The following is a 21,039-nucleotide window of genomic DNA, read 5'->3' as shown; positions in this document are numbered from 1 at the left end:
ACAGTCACTTAATGGTCAGAGAAAGAAACATAGGAAGGACCACACACACACACACACAAATACAGATCCCAATTATCAAGGAAACCACCAGAACTAGGAGTCCTTCCTAATTGTACATATTTAATTGTAGTAACAATGTATTGAAACAAAAGACACTGGATTAGTTACTTGATCCTCTAATAAATGTACAATAGCAAACCAGGTTTTTTTTGTAAATTTGAATGGTATTATCTGTTGATGAAGAATTAATATTACACTATTCAGATTAAAATTCAAATTAATGAGTCTGGAATCTTTGCACAATCTCCTGAAGACAGATATAGCAAGATGTATCATCTTGCTGCATCTGTCTCCAATAGATTTTGCAATATTATTTAGTTTGTTTAAGGCTGCAACCAGTCATTTATTCAATTTCTCACGTTTTCCCCTATACTGTTGCCATGTGCATTGTAATAAAAACATGTTATTGTTGAAGAGTCAAGCTTTTTATGTCACTATAGACCAAAGATTAATATCATCCAGAAACTGATGAAATGCAGAAAGTGATCTATATTTTTTTTCAATATCTACAAACTTTTTTTTTACTTTAGACCATTGTTTTGCTTTGTTTCAAATATGCAATAGTATAACCTTGACTGAATACTTTAATGGCTGCCTTCTCTAATGGGTCATGTTAGGTCTGTTCTTTTATCTATGACTTGCTCATCATGAGGTACCTTTTTGTATACAGGTACAGATCCCCCTCCACCAGCATAGGTTAATGTTCCATGAAGGGGAAGGAACTGTATTCTATTAAATTTTGAAAGCTGCTATTTTATCTCATCACTGAATCATCAATGTATTATTTTTATAATGGTCTACATAAAACACCTAACCTAAATTGCCTAGTAAAGAGAAATAAGAACAAAGGGGGGAGGGGAGGATACAGAATCAGAACTATGTAGAAATTTTCAGTTGCTTCCATAATAATTTAGTATAATAATAGGGTGGATGGTTTATATCAATTTAAGTTTTCATGTTGCTGGGATTTTAAAAAAGCCAGAATTTTAGTTGAGAAACTTTTTCATATTTATTAAAACAAAAGCTTTAAAAATCTTTGCTAAGTTAAAAGTACTCTCCCCCCATCTCCTTCATTCTTCTGTAGTTTCTTTGAATCTGGTATGTGTATTAAGGAAGTTATTACATCTTTAATGAACTGAGAAATCCAATTTAGGAACCATCTCTTGCCTGCAAGGTGGCCTTAAGCTTCTGGACTTACATTGGAAGTTAATGGGTTCCTTAATGCCTAGCTCAAGCTGTTCTGTGTTACAAGGTTAGATAGATAAATTCAAGTTGAGTGCGAGCAGCAGCTCTTCAGTCTCTTTGAAATGTGCCATGAATGACCACAGCAAGAGGGGACCTGCAAGCTTCTTAGATGGCTACTCATATTATAGGGCAGTCACAGGCAATGTTGTTATTCACTTTGCAGAATTGTCAAATTGCTTCTAAGTTGCATTTGCTCTGTTTGGGACCTGAGAAACAGAAATAATTAAGATAGCAAACATTTCTATAACTGAAAAACAGACAATCCCATGACTTATAAAATGCAAGAACAAAATAAAAGGAAACTGAAAGAGGAAGAAAGGAAAAAGTCTAACCATCTGCCTTATTGTAAGTTTTTGGAGGGATTGGTAATTTTTGCTTTAAAATAAATTATCTCATTTTGAAAGAACTGGATTCCTTTGTTACTTCTTGATCCTTCTAAAACCAGTGATCTTGTCTAAACCAAATAGATTTCTTTTTGGTTGTCTTTTAATTCTTCCCTCCACCTGAGTGCACTTTTATTTTCTTGATGTGGTGAAAAAAATGGTGTACCAAAACAGGTATAAATCATATATCTGGGAAGGCTTGCCTTGTAAAAGAACTTGGAAAATGAAATTGGAGCGTGGGAGGTAAATGACAGGACATGAAACTTTCCTGCAATCAAGAGATGATGAAGGTGATGATAAAATTCATAGTTGTAAGTGTGCTGCCCCACTGATTTTACTTGGCTTTAAGTAATAAATATGGGCAAACTAAAGCACATGCAGCAGAAGCTGCACTACACCAGATATTTTTTTACTTTTGGAGCATCAGCATCAGAGGTGGTATTCAGCAGGTTCTGACCAGTTCTGGAGAACCAGTAGCAGAAATTTTGAGTAGTTCAGAGAACCGGCAAATACCACCTCTGACGGGAGATTTTACAGTATCCTTCATCTGCCATGCCCACCAAGCCACGCCCACAGAACCGGTAGTAAAAAAATTTGAATCCCACCACTGGTCAGCATGTTGAACGGACTAGTCATTATTGCTATGTGATTTCCATGTTCATCTTTAAGGGAGTAGCCTCAATTACCATTTTCAGATCCTGTCTTTATTAGGGAAAGGAGAGAAAGATAGAAAAAGGCAAGCTATAAATATTTAATTGTAGATTATTAATTCTGTTTTCAGTCCTGAAAAAAATCTCATACAGGTAATTCACTTAGTTCAGTACAGAATATTCCTGAAAATTTACCAAATAAATATTGATTTAGAAAATATTTTAGTCATTGAACTACAATTTCTTAGAGTTCTCCATATTCTTCAGTCTCAATTATTTTAAGAGAGATGTATCCTTGTAAACTATTAATATTTATAATATAACATTATATATTATATATAATATAATATTATATATTATATTATTATATTATAATAATATTATTATTTAGATCACTTCTATTCTGGTTTCTCTCAGTCTCTGAAGTGGATTTGAAAGCTTCACCACCACATGCACATTTGGCTCTCTTCCAGCAGTATCCAGTAAGGTTTCTGACTAAATAACTTCAAAATCTTTAATGGTGTTTTCAAAGGAATTTAGAACAAACTAATTTTGCTTTAAAACCAACATAATACCAGATTCCTTTTAGATTTCTGTTGCAATTCAAGGACTCAGAATAGCATATGGTCACTTGCTTTCTCTTTAATATAAAACAAATTTCTGAGATGGATTAAACTGAACTAGCAATTGACTAAAATTTACCTATTCATAAGTCCAAGTCACTAACCTAAGCACCATAATTTATAAAATCAGTAATTTACAATTTTTTTCCTTCACTCAACAGCCTTGAACAAGATTCCAAGAATAAAGGTTGCCATAATCTAGTGATTTTTCTTCTTTTTTAAAAAAAGGTTGATGTTTTAAACATTGTTTATGTCTAAATGACCAATCTCTTCAACCAAATAGCTTTTCACTACAAGGATGCAAGTAAAATGGTTATACAAGTAAAGTGGCAGCAAGATTGATATTCCCACCCTTTTGATTCAATGGCCTGTGAACAAAATGGGATTTGTGCAAGATATTCAGACATTAGCCTCAATCACTTAAATTGTGGTTGAAAATGTATAAATGTGCCCAGCACCAGGTTAATAGCTATTAAATGAGATTAAATTATAAATAGGACGTTTACCTTCACTCTAAAACTGATCTGCTATATGACAAATTGTATGCTCTGTAGGAGTGAAGCAGATTATGTTAGGTTTATTATTTTTGGCTCAGAAAGAAGGCAATCAGAAGTAATCACACAAACACACACACACACAGACACACACAAAACATTGATTAAAAACAATTTTTGCTTCTATGTATAAATGGCTTAAATTGGGGGAAGTTTAGGATTATGCAGTGGTGGAATGTTGCCAATGTAACAATAAATTCACTAACCACGTGCTTTGCACGCCCATGCAACAGATGCACTCTGCGCACGCATGTACAACTGTCAAAATTACTTACCTTCAATGTTACTTCAGAGAAGTAACACAGCTGAGGTGTGGCAATCCGCTCTGCCATGCAAATCAGCTGAGCAGATATAGGTGAGTACAACTCAGAGGCAGGAGGGCAGGCTGTTGAGGTAATTCCCCGTTAGGAGAATGAGCGCATACAGGGAAACGTATATGAGAGAAGCGTTTGAATAATACACACACAGCACACAGATACACTGTACAGCAAATGTAGGGTTTTACTTGTGGATAAAGGTTTAAGCAAAGTTCAAAATAGGCAGTCCAAAGTCGTTCACAGGTAAGTCAGTCAGTTTTTCAATCCAGGGATAATCCAATAACAAATTCCAGTGTTAAAAACAGTTCAGTAACAGACTTACATTAAATCCAGAAATATCAGTCAATTAGAAGAAATGGAGGAACAGCAATACTCTCCAACAGAAGGAAAAACAGAGACTCACTCACTTCACTGAGACTCTTCTGAGACTAAGACAAAAGAGACTAAAACAACCCAGGTTTCGGGCTCCGTCTTATGGCCATTTGAGAAAACACACCCAACTACAGTTTTGCATTCTCTTAAAGATACAGTTTTAAAATGTTTATCCTGGTTTATATATTTCTAACCCAAATGTTAGGTGACTTATATTCCTAACACAGGCCTATATGATCATTGGAGAGAACAGGTTTGGAGCCAGCTTATCATCGGAGCTAGGAGTTCACCTGAACCGGTCCGAACTAGCAGAATCACAACCCTGGGATTATGTAATTATAAAATTACATGGCAAAGTAAACCAACCTGCCCATGAAATTATAAAATAATTTCAAATAATTTCAAATAAAATAAAATTATTTTATTTCAAATAAAATAATTTCATAGGTATGGTACATTTTTAAGACAAGAAAAACATAATGGAAGTTTTGGATGTTTTGATACCAAAAAAAGAATTAAGAAATTCACTTTATTTTACCAATCTCTATTCAAAGTTCCCTAGTCTGATATTCTCATACTAAATATGTGAGACTAATTTGCAAAGCCAGTGAAATCTATTGACTTTTGCCTCCTCCCACATTTGACTGTTTTAAATTGGGTATACACTTCTATAACAACAGATGAACAAAAATAGATGTACATATATTGTTTATAAAAATATTAGCAAAAACATTCAAATTAATTTGCACCAACTAACTTCCATGGGTGTGGTACACCAATTCCTAGTAATAAGTGGAGCATACCTATCAGCAGTCAAAATCCTTTGCAATCCTACTGATTATCTAAATGTCCAATCATGATAGTTCATAGAATTGAAAACAACCATTTCGAACATAGAATAATAGAGTTGAAAGGACCTTGGTGGTTTTTTAGTTCAACCTCCTGCTCAAGCAGAAAACCATATATCTGTGATGGTTAACCTATGGCCTGCATGCCAGAGGTGGCACACAACACCCTCTCTGATGGCACGTGAGCCGTTGTCCCAGCTCAGTTTTGATGTGCATGCACATATGCCTCCCACTGGCCAGCTGGCCTTTGGGTATCTGCTGTGCATGTGCATGGGGTGGGGCTCATACATGGGGGCTGTGCAAATTTGCGGGGGTATGTGTATGTGGGGTGGGGTGGGGTGTGCATATGTGGGGGGCACATTGCATTTGGGGGGTTCAGGTACACACGCACACGCTTTGGGCACTTGATCCAGAAAAGGTTAGCCATTACTGCCATATATGATTTCAGACAATTGGTTGTCCAGCCTCTTTTTGAAAGCCTCCAGTGATGGAGCACCCACAACTTCTGAAGTCAAGCTATCCCATTGGTTAATTGCTCTAACCATTAGGAATTATTTAGATTGCTTCTCTCCTTGATTAGTTTTCATCCATAGCTTCTTGCCTTGCCTTTTTAGGCTTTAGAAAATAGTTTGACCATTGGGTGATCAAACTATTCAAGTCATTGGGTACAACCACTTGTTCAGGAATCCAAAGGAAAATATTTCTGAAATATGAACATCTAGCTACCATTTAAATAATTCCTTTAAAGTAATCCCATCATTTTTGGGGGGAAACTTTTGATTCTACCATCAAATTATTCTTACTGCTATGAAGCTATTTCTATTACTGAATCAGAATATATCCTTCTGTAAAGGATTTGTTCATCTCTTGAGCTCTAGAATGATAAAGAATAGTTGTTGACTTTCATCTGCACTATAGCATTTTGGACATTTAAAGAGTTCTTTTATATCTATACATTATTCATTTATTCTTGATATTCTTATTGTCCTTTTATGAACTTATTTATTGTCTGATGGTGTGATAACTAGACATTCAAACAATCTTGGAAGCGAGGGCTGACCAAAATATAATAAAATGTGTTTTTTTACTCCCATGTTTTTTTCCAGCTACATTACACTTATTGACCCCTCTAATACACTTATCCCAATATCTTTTTTCACTAATTCTATTACAAAGCTAGGTGTCCCCCATCCAAAATATATGCATACATTTTATGCAGAGGTTTTTTTTCTCTGTCAACTTTGACATTTTATTTTCAGCTCAGTTTTCTAATCTATTAGAATTGTTTTGAATTTTATTCCAGCCTACTAGGTTGCTAGCTACATATCCAATTTAATACCACCTCCAGATTTAATAAAAATGATCTCTCCCGGTTTAGCAAATATATATGAAAAAGTTAAAATATATACCTATATGTATGAATAGACTCATCATCAACACCATAGTTGAACTATCATCCTCTTTTTTCAATTTACCTTTCCTATTGGAACTTAAACTAAAGATGGACACATGTGCACTTCACCTAGAACACTGTGATTCATGTAAAATTGGTATATCTGCACACGTGCCACAAATGTAGTCCTACAATTATACAAAACTGACCACCAGAAATGTTTTAAATTTTTATTTATTTGTGTGGACAAATTCAAATAGTTCATTACTGTTCTAGTACATGTTTGTACATATTCAGAAATTATTCATGTTTTCTTTTCTCTAACTATTCTGCAAACAAAAATCCCCCTTGTTTAATTTTAAAAGTAACACCCCCTCATTTTAGTTTGTAACTATTACTTGACTCTTCATTCTGATTTTCATTTCTGAAACCTGCTAACTGAACTATTCAGAAAATTTGACAAAATTAAATTTTAGTCAGTTAGTCCAGCCTTGCATGGTTTGAGAGCAGCCATCATGTGAGCCTGGTTAATTTTTTGGGACCCTAAGTCCCTAGGCCTGTACTAAAGAGCTGAGTTTTACCCAAATAAGGACCCTGGGGGCCTCTGATGCACTGCAGTTCCTCTTGTACATTCAAGGATGTGACACAATTCTCCTGAACAAAGTACTTTACATTTGAAGCTTCTTGTTTAGTTCTCCTAGTTGCTAGAAAAACTGGATGAGAGGCTCATAGTGACACAAGGTAAAAAAAAAAAAGTGTTAACTTCACTTTGTTTTAAAAACTGGCCAGGGAATCATATTGCTCTATAAAGCGGTTATCAAGAAGTACTGTGCCCAAATTTTCATTAAATCAAGCATCCCTTAATAGTTTTGCACTATTGCCTAAAAAACTAATTTTTCCCTTAACTGTTTTAATTTACTTTCCATATATGTAGAAGGATTCCAAATTAGTTTTATATTTATTTTGCTTTGAATGTTTTGTTAATTTGTGGTAGAAGGTAAGCCATTCCAGTTTTTTCTTCCATCCACTGGTTTATCATAATGTCACATTAAACTGTAAAGGATGAGACTTTCTCTTCCTATAATTTTATAAAGGAAATATGAAAGTCAGACATCTGGATGGTGGCAACTTTGGGAAAAATTAGCAACGGACTCTAGTAATTGCTTGTTTGGCAATGTTTAGCGAAGAGTCCTAAATGCAATGTCCTTTATGATGTGAGATAAAACCTTGCAAAGCAATTCATATGCTAAAAATGTCCAGTGCCATATAAAAAATTCTTACAGCCAGCATAACCATCTGGTCCACTATTCTTTCCCCATTTCTTTTATATAAACATTAGATATAACCATAAAATTATTTAAATGGGGGGATTACCTACCAGTCACTGTGGTAGTCATATTTATTTAAAAAAAAATAGTACCCAGGTTCTCTTTCACATATGATAGTTAAACATGGATGGACTGTAGAGGACTCAAGTGATCATGTTGTTGGAGTAATAATTAACCAATTTCAAAGCATAGGTTTAGTCCCAATGATACTAATCTCAAATAAGGAGTATTGGTCTGTGTACCATTATAAGGAATGGCTGTATTGGTGTTATTGTCAATGATGCATTAGAGATTGATTCACTAGTGTCACAAGTTGCTAATAATGTAGGGTCCTCTCTTATATAATCTGGATTTTTTTTTGCATGCTCAATCATGTGCAATTTCATTCCATACTTAGATGGAATGCATTGATATCAATAGACAGAATGTTGTACTGTCAGTTTTGTCCCAAAAGGCAGATTTTCCACAAGCCATTTGAAAGCTTGGTATGTCCCCATAAATCTTTTATAAAATTACTGGCCAACCAAAATAGCAGTTTTTTCATGCTCAGAAGACAGTCAGAAATGTTGCAAAGTATTCAAAGCAGTTGATTATGCAAAATGAAATCACAGTCTATCTGGGGTGAAGAAAAAGTTATTAAATAATTAACATACCTCTTACAAACCAGGGTATCCAAAAAAAGAAAAGTCTCAGGAATTTTTTTTTTACCTTTTTCAAATTATGACTCCTAATTGATATATGCAATATTCCAATACATGGGACAAGAATAAAATAGGGAGACTCATGATGCAGCATATGGAAAAAGTTAAGTAAACACTTTTCCATATGTTCTTTCAGTTCTTTTATTTTGTTTAAAAAAAAAAGAATGGAGAAAAGTTGTCTTTCACATGTATGTGAATTGTAGTCTTTTTTATGAATACAATATTTTCCAGTGATCCAAAGTTATGAAAGCATTACCAAATATGTATTTCAATGAAATTGCTAAATATTTAAACATAAGATGGACTATTTTTGGTCCATTGAAACTCATAATAAAATAGTCATCAGAAAAGGATTTTAAATTCTTCCTTTTTATGTCTTTCCTCTATGCTCTCCGATATTCCCTAAAGAAATTATTACATTGTTAAGATTTTTTCCTCAGCATTTGATCTATTTTAGTTACCTTATTCTTCTTCCAGTTATGTTAAATAAGTTTAGTGGGTGAAAAATTGGTTCATAATTTATACTAGATAATTTGTTTTTTTTTAATTTTCCACAGGCACAGCAGCTTACAGACTTGGAACAAAAACTAGCAATTGCAAAGGAGGAATTGGAAAAAGCAGCTCTTGACAAAGTAAGTCCTCTTCTGAGTATATCCACGAGCTCCCAGCTTTTGGGCACTCTAATTTAGAACTAAAAATCTTATTCTTGTAAAAACATAGCCATAATTTTGATTTTACATGTAATGAATGTTTCTTTTGAAAAGTGAAAGCTACCATGTCGACTCCAGACATCCCACTAAGCCATTATTTCTTTCATCTATGCAGTATTGAAAAAGATACCATGGGCAGGTTCATAGTGAATACTAAATTATAAATTGTGGGTTTCAAATTGCATGCTAAACCAAAAGCAAACTAACCATATTATGGTTCAGTGTGGTGAGTTACTCCCACCATTTTGTCTAGCTTGGAGCTGTCAAACTCCTGGACCATGGGGCAGATGCATCACATGCTGGCCATGCCCACACCCAGTTTAGCAAAGGGCGGGGGGAGTCCCGATACATCACGTGATGCTGCCATAGTTTTGTGAATTTGACACTTCTGATCTAGCTTATCCAATGTTGTTTGCAACAGTTGTTGTACTATACCTTTCCTTTCACAGGGAGTGGTCCTTGGGCAGCTGAGTGATGAACAATGTATACTTACCTATTCTTCCTACATTGTATCTGATCATTTACTTGGTAAAGGTGGTTTGGTTGAAATTAGGATTTTGCTAAAGTCTGAGTAAATTATTCCTTATAATCCTGTGACATTTCTCCCCAGGAATCACAGTTGAAAGCTCTGAAGGAAACTGTACAATTATGCCTCTCATCTGTTTTACACAATCAGTCTCCTACGGCCAATATAATCCCTTCAAGATCAATTGAGAGACAAACATCTACTTTTACAAATGGTTCAAAAGCTCCATTTCAAGTGACAAACACCAAGGTATCTGGCTTTGCTTTTTTAATGGAAGTTTGTCTCAATATTCTATCAAAATAGGACCACAATTTTATTAAAACAGGAGAAATTTTTAAAGCAGTACTAAAGCTATCTTTATTGTCCCTGAGCTTTGTTTGTTTATTTAAATAGGGTTTGAGGTTATTTATCGTCGGCTATACATTTCTCATTTGCTATATATAGGACATTATGGAAATGTATTATAACAATAATAATCGATTCTATACTATTTCATTCATTACTACAATAAAAATTCTTATCAGTTAAATGTATGAGGTCTTGGTGACCTCATACAAAACAAGCATTCATACTGTTTTATTACAATTCTACCAGAATAGTTTGCCAGTGGTTTCTTCCAGATTGTTTGTTTGTTTGTCTTGTTTACTTCCTAATATTTTGCTCTGAAAGTCTCAGCTAGGAAATTTCCTTTCAAGTAATTGCTAGGGTTTCCCTGTTTAAATTCTGAGTCCAGACAAGGTCATAGCTATAAATTCAATCCTATTCATTGTACTTATTTTAAAAAAGTATTATCCACCAAAAGATTATCTGTTAATGGTTGCAATTAAATCAATGGCACATGTTGGTCCTGACACAATTCTGTTATATTACTGTTATATATTTGTTTTGTTTTTTTGTTTTGTTTTTGGTTTTTTGAATTGAGGGGTTCTTGGTGTTCTTTGAGCTTGGTTGTTTTCCTGCAGACATTTCATCACCCCAACTAGTCAATATCATCAGTGCACTATTACCTAGTTTGGGTAATGAAACATCTTCAAAAAAACAATCAAGCTCAGAGAGTACCAAGGACACCTCATTTCAACCCTGAGGTACAAAAATTCTCTTTTATTTTGATTTTTTAAAATAGTGCAGCACACAGAAACTTTAAATACTCTTCTAATATACTATATGAGCAGTAAAATGCCATACATGTATTGTGATTGTAGCTGAATATGGCTCCCAAGGATAATTGAGATTGCTGTGTCACTATGCAATTGATAATTTTATGCTAAGCAATATGCTTCAGCCATGATGTATAGGGAACTTTTGTTTTCTATTTCCAAAATTTGCACTGAGATTTTCCCAGCAACCTAGGATGTTATAATGTATCAGTATAGTATATATGCAAATCCAACGGTGTGGCCTTTTGTAATTGATTGCATTGTAAATTGTATTTATTTTATTAACTGTACTTATATTAAACGTAAGAAAAGATGCTTTTTGCAATTGACTGATGGTAATTTTGCCAATGCCAGTGGTTTTCAAGTGGTATTCCAGATGTTTTGGGATTTCACCCAAGGTACCTAATATCATTGGTACTATCTTTTCTTTCTGTTGCCAAAGTTGTTCTTCAGAATTTTTTTTTCCTTTTAAGCAATGCTTAACAATGTCTCCTAGATACATTTTAGGCAACATTTCTGAAACCCCATTGTAGACTTTCTCTCTCGAGTTCAGAATAATCAATAAATAGATTGTAATTCATGACACGTTTCTTCAATATCTTTCACTGAGAAATGTGATTGCTTGTGAGATATTGCTGACACTAGACCATGTCATGAATATATCTGGGAAAAATGGGTCATGAATTTGCTGCTTTGTTCGTAGACATCTTATTGTAAATATATATTACCAGAGTTACAATTGTTGAAGTCTGCTACTGTAGTACTTGTTCTCGGTAGGTAATGGTCCAGGTTTGAATTATACTCAATACAACCAAATTATATCATTAAACTATTATACTATCTTTTAATTTATAAGATATAAATTGGATGAAAACCATCTTGAAATAATACTATCTGCAAGACAAGCCAATATAGTTGCTGCTTCTCAAAAGTAGCAAGATTCACAAGCATTACACTTATAATGGTCACTGCCATATTTTTAAAAGTACACATACTGTATCAATTCATTTTTAGACAAAAAAAAACAAACAAAAAGGTGAAATTGAAGGAATGGAACAGCTCTTTATATGTCTTAAGGTTAGTTAGCTTGAAAAATATAAAGATGACCAATTCCTAATTTGATACTAGGAAAAAGTTATCAGAATAACAGGTTACAGGCAGCCTTGGAGATAGCAGTGGGATTCAACTGGTGTTACTACCAGTTTGGTGACTATGTTTTGCACACTGTGTGCACGTGTAAAATAAACTTCAACTGTGCTGCCCAGACAGCTGAAAAGTGTTGAGCGCAGGTGCACAGCATTTGAAAAGCCACTTCTTTCCTGCTTTTTCAACCTTAGTTGTGCTGCAGAAAGCAGCTGAGGTTGAAAAAGCAGAAAATAAAGGACTGATAAGAGCCCGGGCAGGCAGGTGGGCCAAAGAGCAGCAAACACAGAACCGGTTCAGTGCTGCTGCTCTTCAGAGCTACCAGTTCTTTAGAACTGGGCAGAACCAGTAGCATCCCACCACTGCTTGGAGGTCTTGGAGTCCAAGCCCGTGCTCAGGCAGGAAATCTGTACCGTTTCAGACAATGATTGTCTGAATGATTGTCCAATCTCTTCTTTAAAACTTCCAGTGTTGGAGCATCCATCACTCCTGAACATTTTTATTCTCAAACATTGTAGCTAGTGTACATGCTGTTTCTTGCAAAAGAATTTGGCTGACTAGATCAACAGTTGACATCTGAAATAAAGGATTGTATTAGCTACTTTTAATTTAGTAAGAATTACATATCAACAACAGAGAGAGCAGTCTGAAACAAGTAGTTAAAATGATAGGAGAAGCTACTTAAAAGGAATACATTCACTTTGTATTTAATTTTGTTAAATGTTCATCACAATCCTGTTTTTTCTTTTAATTTAAAAAATCAATACCTTTTAATGATGGAGAGTGTAGAATCAGAAAAGTTACGTTGCTGTTTTTGTCTTAAGGGAATCCATTCTTTCATCATTTAATGCAGTTCTCCAATATGTGCATGGACATTTCCTACATTTTATTCTCTCTCTCTTTGAAAAGGGATCTTTCTACCTTATTCTCAGGATAATGACTGCATGCACAATTAATTTTTTTTTAAATAGAAAATAACTTCTAACACAGGGGTCCCCAACCACCAGGCCCCGGACCAGTACCAGTCCGTGGATGATTTTCTACTGGGCTGCGCAAATAAGAATTAAAAATAAAATAAAAATGGCGGCTTTCTTCGCTTTGGTTTCCTCCCGCCTCGTTCCTCTCTCAGTCGCTCTCTCGCTCCTCCACCAGCCCAGGAAGAAACTACTTCAAAGAAGCCAGCAGGGTGGCTTTTCCTGTCAGTGCAGTTCCACTGAAGCGCCCGTTCACCCCCACACAGCCACCCGTGGTTCAATCTAGTGCTCCATTCTGCCTGCCTGTCTGCCTGACTTCGTTTCTGGTTGTTTCAGAGCAGCTTCAGCTGAGAAAAAGAGGTGAATAGTTATTAAAGGGAGGGAGACGCCTGAGGGATGAGGCTGAGGAAGGCTGGGCCAAGAGGCGGGGCTTCTCAGCCATCCTGCAGGGACTTGTTCTGAGCCAAAGAGACAGCCGCCGCCACCCAGCACTCAGTTTTGAAGGCGCTCCTCAGCCAGGCGCAGTTTCTGAATCTGCAGCTGAAACCCTCCGTTTTAAATGTCCCAATGGAAGAGAATATCTGTCACTCAGGGTTGCAATGAGGAGGCCTTGGCGCTCCCTGAACTTGGTGGTTTGCTGGTGGACGTTTTATTACCCGACTAGGTAACAACATCAGATGTTACCTAGTCAGGTAATGAAACATCTGCAAGCAAAGCACCAAACTCGGACTCCAACCCCCCCAACCGGTCCTTGAAAAAGTGTTTCTGAGTGAAACTGGTCCCTGGTACAAAAAAGGTTGGGGACCACTGTTCTAACAAATTAAAAATACAAAATGGGTAGGGGGGAGAGAAAAAGAAGAAAAAGTTTTAGAATTTCTTCTGTTGGTGGTTATGAACTTTCTTATTGTTGTGGAGTGCTGTTGCTTTATTATTACGCATTTCTCCATCCTTTTGAAACTTTCCTGTTTATACTTCTTTTTCTAATCTGAAAAAACTCCAGACAAAGAGCTTTTTAATGATGTCTTTAGAAAATCATTAAAATATGGCAAATAAAAGATGATACTACTGTTGTAAGAGGTTTTGGGGGGAGGGTGGAAATAAAGAAAGAGATGATACTTTTGAATTGATACTGTTGTGGTAGTTTTACATTTTTGGAGAAAGGCAACTAAATAGCAAGCAACTAAATGAGAATTAAACACAGGAAAAACATGAATGGAGCAATACCTCTAATCACTAATCTGTATGATCAATGTTGGAATGTTATCTTAGTTCAGCCCTTATTGCTAAACAATTGATCTCCTCTACTTTCATTACTTTTGGAATATATGGCAATAGTCTCTATTTATTCTTGAAATTACAATCTAGTTTTAAATAAATCATTTTTGTTTGCTAAAAATGGAACTGCTGCTGATCATTTCGTTTATCATAATATCCTTTTCTTCAGAATATTCTTATCTAAAGAAAAGAAAAGACCAGGAATCTTTAACAACCAGTTCTGTGGGCGTGGCCTAATTTATGGGTGTGGCTTGGTGGTAATGTGACTGTCTGGATGTGACTTGTATGTAAATATTATAAATATTTATGTAAATATTGAATTGTTTATATAAAAATGCAACTTTTACCCAAAATCAGGCAAAGCAAGCAGGCAGATTGAGTTGTTCACAGAATCACAGATTCATTCAGAGATCTACCATTCAGCAATCTGCTTGCTGAGTCTGTCACATAAAATTTGCTTGCAAGCAAACTCATATAATTTGCTTGCAAGCAAACTCATAAAATTTGCTTGTAAGTGAACTCACAAAATTAACTCACAACACACCATGTATGTAAATATTGAATCTTTTTTTATATAAAAGAGCAACTTTTACCCAAAATCAGGCGAAGCAGGCAGGCAGATTGAGTTGCTCACAGAATCACAGATTCACTCAGAGATCTACTATTCTGAAATCTGCTAGCTGAGTCTGCGTTGAAAAATAGAAGCTTCAGTCCTAAGGAAGATTCAGCTTTGCTTTTACATTACTAGAAAGCAAGAAATCCAACAATTTTCTGCTTTCTAGCTAATCTAAATCTCCCGGCATAGCAGAACAGCTGATGGTCGGGGGAAAAAAAGGAAAAATAGCAACTTATCAAACAGTAGGCAAGTTTGATGGCGCACGTGCCAGGTAAGGAGTGAGTGGGTGGGGAGGGGAGGGGCCAACCAGGGGCACAATTTGCCGGTTCTCTGAACTGGGTAGAATCATAACAACCGGTTCTATGGAACCGGTCTGACCAGGTAGAATCCCACCCCTGGAAAAGATAATATAAATTTAAGGATTGGGGTGGGGAATTCTCTCATATAAAGTACAAAACTCAAACTCTCTTAATGTGTATACTTTTTATTTACTTCTCTATAACAGTCCTTAGTGAAAAATCTCTTTTTTTTCTTTTTTCTTAAAAATAATTCTTTTAGGCAATATTTCCAAGCTGTTGCTATGATTCTCTGTTTGGAATCTCTGTTAGGAAAGTTTCTCACATCTAACAGTTATACCATTCATGACAAGGAATTGCTTTTAAGATGCATTTTGTCCCTATAGAGATATGATAAGCCTCAATTCGGATACAAACTTTTGGCAGAATATTGTTCTGAGATAGATAGATAGACATACAGATTAGATTAGATTAGATTAGATTAGATTAGATTAGATTAGATTAGATTAGTTTGAGATATTTGTAAGAATTAGGCCACTTCTAAAGCCTGTCTTGTAAGAAGAGGCCAAAGTTCTGTGAATTTGTGTAGAATGTATATCATTTATTTATTCTGTATATACAGTCTAAACAAAACAAAACTGAAACTTAGAAAAAATAATTCTGAAAGCAAATCTACCAATTTATTTATCAAAAAGAGCCCCCTGAGGTTTTTGCTTTTTGTTTTGTTAAATTAGAGTTGCTGTTTTTCTTTTGTCTTTTGTTTATAATAAATATTAAGAAGACAAATATACACGCACCAACAAGTCAGGATTAAAAACAAACACATATTTCTTTCAAAGAACTGTGAGTTGTACAATCTGCAACATGTTTTATTCCTTCCTGCCCCCATTATACATTCTGGCTCCAGTTCCATTGATAAATGCCACAGAACTAGACTATATGTCTGAGGCTGAACGAAGGATTGGCCTATGAGAGCAGAATGTCCTGAGTGCAAACAAAAAATACATCAAAAATTGGGTGAGGACTAAAAAGGCTAAAACAGAACTTGCCCTCCTTAATTTTTAAGAGGCTTCCTTTTTTTTCCTGCAAAATTCTATAGGAATCTCATTTTCTGAGTGAATTAAGTTAATTTAGTTGCCATTCAGTAAAACTGAACTGTTTAAAAAAAGTTGTTTGAAGTCATCACAGACTGTTTCAAATATCTGTGCATTTTGCATATACTTTGGCTATAGCATGTCATTCTTTGCTTTCTTTACAGAGTACCTTGATTCAATTGTTTCTAGTTATGTATTTTAGTAATTATTCTGGGGGCTATTTCACAGAAAACTTTGAAAAGAAAAACACATATTTTACAAATGAAAAATTATGTAAATAATGATTGCCCAGCAGCTAAATCTTACAGTCATGATAGCTAATGCTAATATTAATGTCAAATTTGCTTTCTTCAAGCAGCTGACAAGTAAATCTATTAAATTTTGAGACCATGTGAATATCATATAATTTGTTTACTTTTGTCACATAGTAGGAAATTATTCCAGAAGATTCTCTACCAATGAATAGCTCAGACTTTCTTTTCCTGCAGGATTAAATACAACAACTGCCTTCAGTACTGAGTCATTGAATGGTAAATTTCCCTTCATATTTAGCAAAATATTCAGGTGAATCACTTTAACTGAGTGCCTAAAAACTTCAAATTAATCATTCATTATCTAGTTGCTTTATAAACAAAGATGCAGCAAAATATATTAATCATGTTCTAATTTCTAATATAGGTCATGTCCTAAAATCTGAAAATCTTCCTATGATTTTATCATCTTTGTTTCGAAATGATATGCTTATTAAAGCATAAAGCTACTCAGCTTAATAAAGCTACTCAGGATGAGTACTTAGATAAAGCATCTAAAAAGAACCATATATTATAGTACAATTTTTGGATTAAAAAATCATTTTATACTAAAAGGTTCTTCTGCTTGTATTTTAAAAAAAGCAGGCCAGGTGACACCTGTGGCCAGGAAGACCAAATGCGGTATATTCTTTCCTGGATCATGAATCACTTGTCATAGTCACTGAGACACTAATCACCACACATGTGGATTACTGCAAGATGTTATAGATGAGGATGTTCTTGAAGGTCATTAAGAGTTACAGGAAGTCCAGAATATAGTGGTGCAAACAGTTTTGAGCACACCTTGTTATGCTCATGTAGCACCTCTGCTACATGAGCAGATGTTGGTAGTGTTAGCAGTTACCAGTGAGGTTCTGCATCCAATTCAAGAAGTTGGTTATCACCTTTCCAGACCACCACTCAAGGGTTAAAATTATCCAAATTCATCAGTTCTTTACTTAAATCTTCAAGCCTTGACTTTTTACCTCAAGTTCTATGATAAGTTGATGGGATGGATGTCTATCCAAATTTTACGATGTTGGTTTGCTATGGCATATGTTTCACCATTATAATTATTTTGTTGTTGTTTTGATTTTTCATACTGCAGTTATTTTTAACTTGTAGATCAGCCAGAGCTATTATTGAGTAAAATCAAATCAATAAACCTATGTTCCAAAGTAATTTTCTAGCATAAAAGGACATCAAAACTAGTAGGATGATAATGTATATGACTATTCTTTCTCTGATATGACTTAGGAACATTCATTAGAAATGAACCTGGAATATCTTAATTGCATTGAGCAACTAAACTTTTTCAATTTGATTCTGGATTGTACATCTAAGCATTATAATTGAAACGTATTGAATTCTTGGCCACAAAAATGTAGAAAACATTGTTCATCATCAATGGATTGCTTTATCCTGCAGTATTTAAGAAATAACTTAGAGAATTGAACTATAATCCAGATAGTTTCTAATGGTACATATGTATGTTGTTTCTATCTGAAGGCCTTAGAAGAAACCTGACATTTTCTACTGATCAGTGGAAAGCTAATGTAATAAGCTTTGTTACCCAGTATTTTTTTTAAAAAAACCTGATCTTCAAAAGTTACCACAAAGAAGATAATGTAAATTAAAATATAAATGAAAACTATTTCTTGAAGTTTAAACAAGACTTTCTGTTAACATTAATTAGGATAATGAGTAATTAATATTTGCTATCCAAAAAAATTTCATTTAGCTTGTGATGATGAAGATGATGAAGATGATGATGATGATGATGATGATGATGATTGTTGTTATAATACACAACAATGTAAAATCACAGCTGACAATTCTTTAGCTGGTCTTGACCTTCATATGCATCAAGTTCTTCCCCAAAACCCAGGATATCATAATTTCTAATAGTATAGATATGGATCCATAGTATAGATATGGATTTGTGATTGACAGATGGAAATGTTGTCAATATGCATAATTTCATTTAAAAATGATGTCATCTACTACTTCTGCTTCTTTGCACAATCTGCACTTGAATCCTTGGGTAATTTTTCAATTCTGGCCTTGATTTCATTAGTTCAAATAGTTTATTCTTGAACAGCCAAAATTAAGCCTTCAGTTTTGTTTTGTTTTTAATGTTCCAGTTGTCAGACATTGCCAAGTATTATTTTTATCCACTTTCCCCTCAATCTTTTGTAGAAATTGATCATGTAATGGTTTTCCTTGCCAACAAGGAATTTTCTTAATCTTCTCCCATATCTTGTTTAGATATTTTAAACATTTTTTATTATTTTGGAAATGTGATAAAAAGAAAACTGCCAACATCTTCTAAAACCAACAGATGTATTTATTTATTTAGTTATTGATTGATTGAAACAGTAAAAGTAGCTCTTTTCCCTCAGTAAAACTAGCTCTTTTCTTATTTTCTTTCTTTCTATTTTCGATTCTACTGCACAAGTTTCTCATTTATCTTTTTCTAGCTGTTCATTTTCATGAATGAGAGCATAGGTAAGATTCTGAGGTGTCAACAGAAGCATGAACTTCACAAATTATTTGCAAAACCTTCATAATAAACATGTTCATAAATTTAATAGCATATCTTCTCACCGATTCTAGAGACAAAAACATTTTTAAAGGAATCAAATTGTTATGATCCAACAACAGTATTAACATAAATTGAGGCCATTGTATTATATTACTTCATATAACATCAACACTTAGTATTTAAAAGCCTGATTATAATATGTTGAAAGCTTTAGATTTGTCTATCAGGATTTTCTTTACTTTCCTATCTTTGAACAGCAGTCCATATCAAGTTTGTTTTTAAAAGAGAAATACTGAAGAAAGTAAAATCCAATGTAAATTGATGTGATCATATCTTTCAGATCAGAGTGTTTATTTGAATTACTATCCAAATTTTGCATTGCTTCATACTGAGTTTGCTTACAAAGACATGAAAATTAAAAACTTACTTTAATCAACATATTAGTGTGATTAAAAGCAATGGCAAAAGAACTGAGAATGTGAACAGAATATATCTGTGAGTAAGCAACACATCTTGAAACAATTTATGGATGAATGTATAGACTTCAATCCTTGTCTTTGAAATGTCTCCTTTCAAAAGTATTTTGTTTGTATTTATCTTTGTTACATGCAAATGTATAGCTTTTAGGCAATAATAAAGCATCAAGAGCAATGAACAGAAAGAGAAAGGTGGTATTGTTGAATAAATGGATTTTTCTAAAGAAATCATTATACTGCTGTTCAATATAAAACATAGGGCTAACAAAGCAAGAAGGTATCAGTCAGTTACTTAAAAAGCAAAAGCAAAAATCAATTGCTAGTAAAGCATTTTATTCGGGATGCAATCTTCAGTGAAAGCATTGGTTAGCTTCAGTCAAATACCCAACTGATAGAAAGGGAGAGATTCATTACTCCCAGCCTTTTGTTAAAAAAACTTATCTTGTGGTATAGTAGGCTAGCATTGGAGGGCATAGGAATAGAGTAATGTTAATCTGTGGAATTCTGTCTTTCTGACCAAATGTTCCAGTCCACCATGACTGAGTGTGCAATCTCAGATGTGGCACTGGATTACCCTGGTATCTTGTCCTGGGTTTGAAGGCCACACTAAAATGACAGTCAGGAACATGGCATGCTGTTATATTATTCATTATAACCAGGAATTTTCCAAGCTTACAACGTCCCCATGCATATGATTGAACAATAATTGAACTGTGATCCTCTCAGACTCAAAAGACTCCTTGGTCATTTTTTGCCTGGCAGGTAATATAAATCTTGCAAAGCTAGAAAACCGATAAAACAGTTTGTTCTAGGCATCTGTTGGATCCATATTCTTTCCAGAATTTGCTTGTGAGTTTGCTTGCTGTTTGCAGAAACAGTCTGGACAATTGGTGTGAGAATTAAGTTGTAAGCTAGTGATTCCCAGGGAGTTAAACTTGATACATAACTATCAACAACTGTTCAACTTCAAATAGAGTGCATTCAAGCATAGTATGGAAAAGAATGAGAGTGAACTTCCAGGGGTGTAAAATAAAATTTGCACAGCTGATAGTGGGGAAAATGCCATATATGGCTCATTATAGTATTCCACAAAGCTTCTCATCTAGCTATGCCAACTCCTGTATAAGAGTGCTTCTAGTGAAGATGAAGCACAGTAACCAAGTCATACCAAATGACCGCAGGGTTCTTGCTGGGGTCTGGGACTCTTGAGAAAGGTCAGACTGCTTATGCAGTAAGGCAGTGGTGGGATTCAATTTTTTTTACTACCAATTCTGTGGGCGTGGCTTGGTGGGTGTGGCAGGGGAAGGATACTGTAAAATCTCATCAGAGGTGGTATTTGCTTGTTTTCTGAATTACTCAAAATTTCCGCTACTGGTTCTCCAGAACTGGTCAGAACCTTCGGAATATCACCAGTAAGGCCATCTCAAGGTTCATTTCACCTCTATAATATTCCAGGGTTGATT

General features: G+C 34.7%; 1 protein-coding gene across 3 annotated transcripts in view; it reads left to right on the top strand.

The window, feature by feature from the left end:
• The window catches only part of LUZP2 (leucine zipper protein 2), a 418,915-nt gene that overhangs the window by 327,686 nt on the left and 70,190 nt on the right, over positions 1–21,039 (top strand). For 2 of the 3 annotated variants that reach the window (XM_087921244.1, XM_026706368.2), the window contains 2 exons: positions 9,032–9,106; positions 9,795–9,959. In XM_087921244.1, coding sequence (XP_087777370.1) covers positions 9,032–9,106; positions 9,795–9,959 — 240 coding nt within the window. The remainder of the gene's footprint in view (positions 1–9,031; positions 9,107–9,794; positions 9,960–21,039) is intronic. The other variant, XM_087921245.1, reaches the window with a different exon arrangement.

The sequence above is a fragment of the Pseudonaja textilis genome, chromosome 1 (assembly GCF_049901715.1).
Source record: "Pseudonaja textilis isolate UNSWEBS1 chromosome 1, rPseTex1.2, whole genome shotgun sequence".
Classification (NCBI taxonomy): domain Eukaryota; kingdom Metazoa; phylum Chordata; class Lepidosauria; order Squamata; family Elapidae; genus Pseudonaja; species Pseudonaja textilis.
Note: the sequence above shows the minus strand (reverse complement) of the source record. Positions and strands in the feature narration are given on the sequence as shown.